We start from the raw sequence: 10,040 nt of genomic DNA on the forward strand, positions 1-10,040 counted from the left end.
GTCTCTGACCTTTAATATTAATTAAACAGCACTAAAACCACTAAAGCGTTTGTTCAAACCTCTGTGAATGAAAAGCGATATCAGGGGTGATTTATCTGTAAAATGCATCAAGCTCCTTGAAGCCCTAAAATATGTGCACAGATTATTTGAAGGACACAAAATCATGTCATTCGCCTTTGGAAAGATATCTGTGGACTTTGGTCAAAATACAGGGAGCGGTTGGTGTCATCAGACCACAAGCCATGCACTTGGAGAGGGTCTTGCTCAACCTGAAATTCCAGCTGGAGTTGCTAACCCTTGCAAGAATCAATCAGCTCTTTATTTGGGAATATATGGCATCATAGAGGATGTGGGATGGTCACTTTTACTGATCTTCATCAATAAATTAATATCGAAAGACTCTACTAAGTAGGTTTGCCATATGGTGTTTCTAAATATGGTGAGTGCATTTAAGTAAGTGGAGTGGGTCACAGAATTGGCTAGTAAATCTATGATCTTTTTGGTATTTCCCACACGTATGATTACTTCACAATATGCTCTGCTTTCCAGCGCACGTGGCAGATTGTGAGAGCGGAGAATGACCACAGTGGTGCAAACTGGATGACATCAGCCGAAGAATCTTAACATTTTAAGTTTGTGCCATGACCTGATCAATCTTAAGTACTTGTTCAGGTGTGTATATTCAGCTGTTATTTGTGTGGTTGTGCATGTGAGGGAAGCTTCTTACAACAGGGAAGCTTTTTGGTACAGGTTGTGAAACTCTAGCAAGGGGGGCAGCATGCTGAGGAACAGCTGGAAATGAGAGTTTGTGTGAGAGGCTCCATTCTCTCTGCACCAAGCTGTTGCTCCCTTGTAAGTTGCATCTAAAATGTCAGCTTATTTTTATATCAAAAATTAAAATCTTTGTAAAATAAATACAGAGCGTTTATTCAAAATTAAATAAATAACAACAGAAACCACAAAATATGTTTCACTAATAAAACATGAGAGACGAATAGAAAGTCCTTGCATTGACCTAATTTGTCCTGTGGCTTTAGAAAAGTACACGTGAGAGAGCGGGACACGGGGAATTCAATACTGGAATAAAATTGAACATCCAGCTGACCCTTACTTTGGCCCCCGGGGGGATCATTCATTGTGAAGCAGAGATGATATTTCAGTGAGATAAGGGCTTATTATTAAACAATAAACAAACATTAAATTACAATAAATAAAAAAATGACATTTTACAGTCCTTAGAAAGTACTAATGAGGCTCTAGGAATATTAATCCTATTGTTTTTGATCAGCCAGATGCTTCTGTGTTTGTAAGGATCAAAATAGGACCTTGTTGTACGGTGAGACATGACAGCACTTTTCATGAGAGGAGAGTACATGGCTGTCACTCATTGTTTTATGCAATGTTTAGGTACTGTTCCTCTCCTTGAGGCGATTTTCTATTTTGTGTATAACAACTTATGTTAAAGATGAGTGCACCAGGTAGGTCATTCAAAGTTTGTGTGAGGGATGTATTTTGATTGAACACTTTTAGTGCAGGGGGGCTACCAGGTGTGAGCTGTCTGCACCTCTACCACAGAGAGGATGCTAGTTGAGAACTGTCTTCCAGGCTCTCAATCTCCTCCACCACTTCAATAATGGCTTCCGCCTGGTCTTGGTGGAGCACATAGCTACCGTTGGAGCGGAATTTCTCATGGAGTGAAACTTTGCTGAGGGGTTTTCACCAGTGTCCATAGAAGGTGTCACATCTTCCTGTTACGATCTCTCCGCTGTCGAGGAGCAGCGCTACTTCTCCGTACATCCTGTCGAAGTTAGCCACATTGTCCTCAGGGTGTTCCACCACCACCTTCTTCAGCAGGTTGATGAGGTCAGGTCTCCTGAGGCTGTCCTCACTGAAGGAAGAGATGCCCACATTCCCATCCAGGAGGGCTGTGCAGGCGTTGAACTGGAAGGAGTGTCGGGCCTGGTGCTCAGACTCTGGGAAGGGTCTGTTGATGTACTTGGAGACTGGGACCCTCAGAAGACTAGAGCAGATGGCAGCGGGGTTGAAGGAGCCCATTATATTGATGACTCGGTTTCTGGCTGAGATGGCAGCGTCTGCGGCCCAGTGCATGCCCAAGTGAGCTGGGAACCTCTTGAAGGCGATGTCTTGTTCCTCCAACAGAAAGCTGTAATCTTGATCTGGCACTGCCAGGGGTGAGGGCTGGCAGTCACCATAGAAAGCACTGAATCCTGAGCAGCCAGGCACATCGTCCAAGATGAGTGGGTTGGCTTCCATCCCACGGGCAGCTAAAAGTGCTGCTTCCATCCCAAGTTGGGTGGCGTTGCCAATATGGAGAGGCTTGGCAAGAGTCGCTGAATTGGCCATAGGTGCCCCTGCGAGAGAGGCGGCGATCGCCAGAGCATGGGCACATTGGTCTGCATTCAAGGAAAGAAGTTTCACTGCGGCGGCAGCACTGCCCATGGTGCCAACAACAGATGGAGGGTGGAATCTGATAGGAGATACAAAGAACAGTTTCAGACATGGAATAAGGACAATAGCAAGATAGTTTTGTATGGATCGTACTAATAATAAGTGTGAAGTAATGAAATATGCTAGGAGCATGTCAGACATGTACCATTAACACCATCATGCAGTGAGGAGGCATTGACAATATGCTAAAATCTAATCAGGCACTCAACATAAATATATAATCCAGTTACAGTGAAGAGAAAAATTATCTTTACCATGTTTACATTGTGTGCTATCCACATACATGATTCTGTTTGCATTACAGGCTCTTCTTGGGGATATTTCTGCCCTCCGTGCACATCAGGCACAGATCATAACATTACCCCCTCTAGGGATCTCACTCATAACTCATGAGCCATTTCTACCCTATTTTGTTTAGCATCATACCCATGGCCTTCAGATACTGCAGCCCCATGAGGGCATTCTGTGTTGGTCATGGGGTATTAATGTTCTTTGTGGGCATCACACATACCTCTTGGGGATATTGCTGGCTTCATTGGAGAAACGCATTAGTCTTCCTTGCACCTCGATGCCTACGTTGAATGCCAACAGGAAGTCTGAGCCACTGGGTCGGGAGCCCACGGGGAGCATCTGGGAAGCCGCCATGAGAGCCGGCAGCACAGCGCCCGAGGGGTGAGTGGCAGGGTGCCAAGTGTCATTGAAGGTCATGGAGTGAGTCTGTAGAAGAGGAGAAGAGGGATAGGAGGTCTTTCAAGAAGAGGACCAGGAAGTGATGTTAAACTGAGAGATTGTGTCATCAAACTATGGAAACAATTTACAGACATGGAGGATCCATATTTTAAAATGTTGTTTATTGGCTGCACAATTGCCCAATACTGTCTGTTTACAGAAGTGGAAACAGACAAGATTGAACACTGGAGTAGACAGCATTAAAACAATTCTCAGAATTTCACCACTTTTAGTCTACGATTGATGGATACATTCATAAGCAGCTGCCAAATTCCTTACCGCCACTCCATTGACATATGCAGCCAGCGTGGGAGGGAGTCTCATTCTTTTCCTCCCGTACACAGAGCTGATCGCAGACAAGGAGAACATGTCCTGTTGGAGAGAGAATAAAGTGATGAATGAACAGTGCTCCTGGACACCTAATGGAGGAAGAAGGTAGCTTGTTAGAGGATAGGTAACTCAACTCTAAAAACAGGATGGGACATCTCATACCTGGAGGGGTCTATTAGGAGAAAGACAGGAGCAGGTCAGTGATCTCCATGAGCAGGAGTAGAGTTCCTGAAGGACAGCTGTGTCTGAGATCAGAGGTCCCCATGTTTATCTGCTTACCCTACATGATACTCGCTCTCCTGGTATTCTCTCGAGATATTAACTGCTTAACATCTGCAGGGATCCTAGGGTGTGATTTGTGAAAACTAAAGGTGGATTTTATGACTTGGTCTTTCTCTCTTCTTACTTATTATTTCAGGTAGCGGGTCACACTGTTGGTTTAGAGGGTTATTTAATGGTGGGGAGTCCATGGTGTAATGCTTGGTTAGATCCAAGACTCTGATAAGCAGGTAAAATCTGATGGTGATACTGAACAACTAAAGTCTGAAGAGATTCTGATTAAGGGATGGTTTGATTCATGAGACGTTGCGTTTTTTGTCGAAGTTGCCTTTTCCTTTTGAGTATCTCAAGGTCATGCTAACTTTCTGGGTCCTGATAATATGTTTTAATGGTGGTGTGTTACAGGTGTAGTGTTTGTTTTGCTTCCAGTCTCACTTTAACTGAGAGGGCCCTTGGGAGATGGCCCCCTCTTCTGATATATGGGATTTTAGTGGACATATACTTCATGGTGTGCTTTCTTGTTTGGACCCTGCCTCCCTTTAAAACATGGACTCCCGAGGACATTATGGCATAGTTGGTTTTTATTGGCTGGGTGGTGAATAGTGGGAGTGCTTGTTGTGGCCCATGTCTTAGGCTAGATCAGAGAGAGATGGTGATCAGCATAGGTCTAGAGAGGTTTAATGGATGATTGTTGCTTTGGAGTTGTATGGTGTATTTCATGGTGCGGCACTTGTTGCCACTTACATGGCAGGATCACAGGAAGATGGTCACACTCTTGGTCTAAAAAGGTTTTTTTTATGGCTGTGTTTTGCATGGTGTGGTCTATGGTGTCTTCCATGTCTCCTCCTACCGGGCAGGATTACAGGGAGATAGTGCACACTGGTGTCCTAGAAGGGATTTTTATTGATGTGTGTTGCAACATGTGTTGCCTGATGTGTACCATGTCACCTCTTGCCTGGCAGTATCCCAGGGCCATGGCCACACTGTTGACCTTTAAGTGTTTTTATGGATGTGTGTTGCATAATGCCTTGCTTGGTATGTTCCATGTCTCTCTTACCTGGCAGTTTCCCAGGCTGATTTTCACACTGCTTTTCTAGAGGGGGTTTTAACACACGTTTGTTGCATGGTATGTTACTTGGTGTGTTCCATGTCTCTTCTTACCTGGCAGTATCCCAGGGCAATGTTGAACACATGGGTCGTGCTTCCCACCAGTCCAGCCCCGATGCTGTTCAGGATCATACGCTTGCTTCGGTGCCGCACAGCTTGGGACAGGTGATCTGCCTGGACTTCATGTATGAAGGAAGCAAAGCTGCTGGTGACCGCCTTCTCCAGGGGGCTCCCCTCCAGCGCTGGATGAGAAGAAGAGACAGGATCATAGCTACTGGAACTCTGGGCTGACATGAGACAAGTGTCCAGCGTATCCGGACTAGAACCAGATCATGTGTATATGGGACAATCATTACTCAGGACCCTTGGAGTGTAGACCAATAGAAGACTCAAGCCAGTGTGAGTGACACCAGAACCTGTTACTGGGCCCAAGTGATACAGAGCTGCATCAGAGCAGGAAGAGTGACACCAGAACCAGTAACTGGGCTCAGGACATAGAGAGAGGTCTCAGACCAGGGAGAGTGACACCAGAACCAGGAACTGGGCCCATGACATAGAGAGTGGTCTCATAGCAGGGAGAGTAAAACCAGAACTCGTAACTGGACCCAGGACATAAAGTGAGGTCTGAGACCGGGGGGGGTGACACCAGAACCAGTAACTGGACCCAGGACATAGAGAGAGGTCTCAGGCCCGGAGAATGACACCAGAACCAGTAACTGGACCCAGGATATAGAGGGAGGTCTCAGGCCGGGGGTGGGGGCTTAACACCAGAACCGGTAACTGGGCACAAAATACAGAGAGACCTCATACCAGGGGTTGTGAGTGCAGAGACACTTACCTTCCACTGCCGCTGTGTGCACCTGCCTAGACACCCTGAGGATGGCCTGTGGCTTCTGGAAGAAGAAAGAGAGTAACATTAGCTGAGTTGTTGCAGTGCATCAGAACATGGAAAGGAGAGTAAAGGGATAGAAGAGCAGAGGGCAACGAGGCTGAGAAGGGAAAGAGGACAGAGAAGGAGAAATAACATAGGAGAGATTTGAGGGTGGCTCCTGTTAGAGGCTCCAGTCTGTCAAGCTGCAGTCCAAGACTGGCAGATGAGAAACTTCAGCCTGTCACATGGGCAGTCCCAGATTTGCATATAAGCAATCCTAGGAGGGCACCTGCTCTCTCCCAGCATGGCACATAAGACATCACTGCCTGGCATATCAGTAGTTAACGCCTGGTTTATAAACAACCCTTGACTTGCAAATTAGCTACAGACTGGCACCGTAGCCACTCTGTCTCAAGGATCAAACCTGGTCTATGTAAACAGCGCCGCTAGCGCTTTGAACAGCACCAGGAATTTATAGGCACCACTCTGGAATATGATGCTAACATCTGGACACACATGTGATGTCAGCACTCTGATAAATTATGCCAGCACCTTGACAAATGAAGTCAGCACACTGGTATACAATGAAAGTACCCGGCACTATAGGTACCATACTGGGATGTTATGCTAGGACCTTAAGTTGGTATACATCTGGTCGCAGCACTCTGACAAAAGATGCTCGTCTTCAGGCCTATGACGCCAGCGCGCTGGGAGATGTTGCCAGCACCTTGGCACATCTTGTCCGCACTAGCGGTGGTCTCCGTTCTGGTTCAGGCACTCTGGTGAGAGGTTGGTACGGGAACAGTGTGCTCATGATATCAGTTTGCACAGTATGAAACTGTTCATCTTGCTCCTGTCATGGGCGTGAAATGGACAATGTTCCTTATAGTAAAGTGTAGCACCAGTGTTTACCTGGCATTTACAGTTAAGTACAGGTTGGGGGAAAAGGTGGCAACCCTAACGATGGGCCAAGTTATTTTTTTTGTGCAGTAAACAGCTGGGCACAGTGATCTGCTGTGGTTGTGCACTGGAGGTTCCTATTGGAATACAGACCTAGAGTAATCACTGGTGTCTGACAATAATTCATCAACTCAGGCACTCCATCCATCACTTCCTTTTAAACAGATCTCGGTGCCATAGCAACTCATGTCTGACAAGCCTCCATTGCTGAGGGTCATTAGATGTATGTGCGCTAAAATTGACATTTACTATCATACACCTGTATTCAAGGATATCACATTATTTTATTTCTCAACAGATAATTATATTTTCTAGTTGAATAAAGTATAATTCAGACAAAATGTGTAATGTTGGTTGCATGTGTGTATATGTGACCGTGTGTGTATATGTGTGCGTGTGTGTGTCTGTGGGCATGTGTGTGTGTAAGGACTGTGAAATAAGGAATAACCCACTCTGTTTCTCTGTTTCTGACCAGGTTGAGCCCATTGTGGTCTCCTCAGTCAATCCGAGCGGAGAAGCCAACACCACTCACCACAACCAAGTGTACGCCAAGTTGGGAGAAAAGGTAACACAAGAGGTGTATCTGAGAAAAACTGTGTTCAGAACCTAGAGTCCTAATAGACCAAGGAGTCTTCTGCGTGGCCTGCATTGAACAGACAACATTTACCAGGGATAGCCCATTTGCACTGTCGATTATCCTGATGAAAGAAGGTTTTTCTAGATAGTTCTGATTCAGTGGCTAATATTAAGTAGGTTGTTTTGCCAAATATTCACTGGATAAAGTCTGGATAAAGTTTACAAATGTGATTTGGTTTAAAAGAATAAAATTGCTAAATGGGACCAGGTGACCTTTGACAACTTAGTTTACAGACTGCAAAGCATTTCAAAATGGTGTGATGGTCACCTTTTCCATATCTAGGGAAGATCCCAGAGTAGGATGTTGAAGGTGTGCACAGTATGTGTGGGGGATACCCACAACAGGGTGAGGAGATGCACACAGTATCTGAGGGTAGTCCTGTGATTAGGATGGTGAAGATATCTCGTATGTGCGGCGGGGAGCCCTAGTGGAAATGGCTGAGGGGTGTACTGTACCTGTAAGTGATCCCCACAACAGGATGCTGAATAAGCATGCTGTATCCTGGGGGCTCCAAGATTGAACAATGCTTATTTAAAGTACTGGAACATCAGTTCTGATCCTAGAGTTGGATGGTGAAAATGTAGGCTGTTTCCAGAGAGGATCAGAATGGATTGTTGTCCATGCAAAGCCTCCAGGCGGTTGTGACTAGTATTTGTAGGACATAAAGATGATGGATATAAGTGAAGGTGTTATGTGATGTCAGTCATACCGCAGTGAAAGTGAAGCTTCTCTACTGGAGGAATCCTGATTGATAGGGGAGATGGAACCTTACATTTAATAAGAGGGTTCAGTTATTATTAAACACTCCGGAGACTAATGACTGGATGATGATACAACAGAATTGTTCAGTAGCGCAGAGAGCTCCCTGTTGAGGTGGCCACCATGTCTTTGGTGATAAGGAGGTCCAACCAGACCCTGAAATGAAGATAATGATGCCATTGTTTTAGTGTCCATGGAAGCCCCACAGCTGCTTGTGTTATGGGAATCTGGGGGCGGTGATCTCACGTGTGGCTTTGCTCCTCAGGTGGACAGAGTCCTCTGCAATGGGCCTTCTCCAGAGAACATCGCCTCCACCATCGTCAACTGTACCAAGATCGACAGTGGGACCATCGGGTTCTTCAGGATAGGAATGGTGCCCAAATCCCACGTAAGTAGAGTGTGTGTGTGCGTGCTGGTGCATTTGTGTGTCTCTGTGTGTGGTTGTCTGTTTGATTGTCCCTTTGTTTACATGTGTGTGTGTAGTGTCATCCAGTGGCAAATACAAGGAAGGCAACTGATCACGTGATCTTGGAAATTGAAAGGCGAGAGTGGGTAGGAGAGCACTCAATGTCATCTGAACATGTGGAGGAGAAAGAGAGAGAGAGGAGAGTGTGGAGCCTAGGATGTTGGATGTCCAGGGCTAGGGGGTTGCATGTGGAGTTGGAGGAGTGCCATCACAAGGAGGAGGTTTGATTATCTAGGTAGGAAGCAAACCTGAAGATTGGAGTTCTCAGGGGCCACATTTAAGGACATTTCTCACTTTACTTTGAAGCCACATACAATGCTGACGATAAAGTAAAATGCAGGAGCTCTAGGGAGAAGAAACTGTGGGGCATAAACATGTCAGCAGGAGTGCATCCTGTGTTCCTGTGATGCCAAGAGTAGGTGTTTGAAGTAAGGGCTAGTTGAGCATATCAGGGAAGGTAGTGAGTTCAGAGAGGGGACTAGTGAGTAGACGACTGAGGTGAGCTCTCAAGAAAGTGTTACTCATAGTTGTTAAAATGTCACTCATAATTACTCTGAAATTATGAAAATGTCACACATAGCAATCTGAAACCTTGGCAGATATGCATTAGTTAGCTTAGAAGAACAGACACTGAATTACTGCAGCCCTCACGTTCTGGCACAGCTTCTGACTACAGCCTGAATGCACTGTCGGGAGAGTGGAAGACTCCATTCTAGCTCTCTCTGAGGGGGAGGCATACAGTCAGTCATACTTTGTCCAGACCCCCTGATGAGAAGCCATGACATTGCTCCTTCAGTAATGGCGCCAGTGTCTCTCTTTGCAGGTGCTGCAGCTGTTCAAGCAGGTCCAGATGAAGCACAGCTTCGGTTATGTGTCCAGCACCTTCACCGAGGTCCCCTTGGAGCCTCCATACTTGTCCAATTCCATCACAGATGACACGCTCTCCATTAGCTCCGAGGACCCTTCCCAGCTGTCGTACGTCAATGGAGGATTCAGCATGGAGGATGAGAAGTTGTGATGGACTTGTGTGGTGAGACTGCCTCCTAGTGGCACAGCAAGGGTGCCAGTGACACTAGTCGAAGCAAGGAGAAAGGAACGCCAACCCTACAACAGGTTAAATAAACACTCATCGTGGAATGTAGTGGCACCCGAAAAGTCTGGTGCCATTAATAAAAATGCAAAAAACCTTTACCATCTTCGGCGATAATTCCAAAGTCATAGATCACTGCAAAGTCATAGATGGCCGGGACCTCGCCTGCCTCGCGAGGGTTCACTGCATCACTAGTGTTTGATAGTGCACACCTGTACTAAAACTCTTTAATATGTTCCATATCACATTGTTGAGATTGTTTCAATGTGTGCATCATGTTATTAGCAGGTTTTCAAAATATGTGTATTTATCAATGTATTTTTTTATTTTTGGTATTTTGTAT

At 45.7% G+C, this 10,040-nt stretch overlaps 1 protein-coding gene across 1 annotated transcript; it reads right to left on the minus strand.

The window, feature by feature from the left end:
* Window positions 1–1,716: 1,716 nt before the first annotated feature.
* LOC146789093 (cis-aconitate decarboxylase-like) lies at window positions 1,717–7,658 on the minus strand. The gene is made up of 6 exons (XM_085631030.1): window positions 7,650–7,658; window positions 5,753–5,807; window positions 4,969–5,156; window positions 3,478–3,570; window positions 2,981–3,186; window positions 1,717–2,488 (listed from the first exon to the last, which is right to left on the minus strand). Exons 1-6 carry the CDS (start codon window positions 7,656–7,658, stop codon window positions 1,717–1,719), a joined length of 1,323 nt encoding a protein of 440 aa, XP_085487156.1.
* Window positions 7,659–10,040: the final 2,382 nt, after the last annotated feature.

Source organism: Triturus cristatus, chromosome 10 (assembly GCF_964204655.1).
Source record: "Triturus cristatus chromosome 10, aTriCri1.1, whole genome shotgun sequence".
In the NCBI taxonomy this organism is placed as follows: domain Eukaryota; kingdom Metazoa; phylum Chordata; class Amphibia; order Caudata; family Salamandridae; genus Triturus; species Triturus cristatus.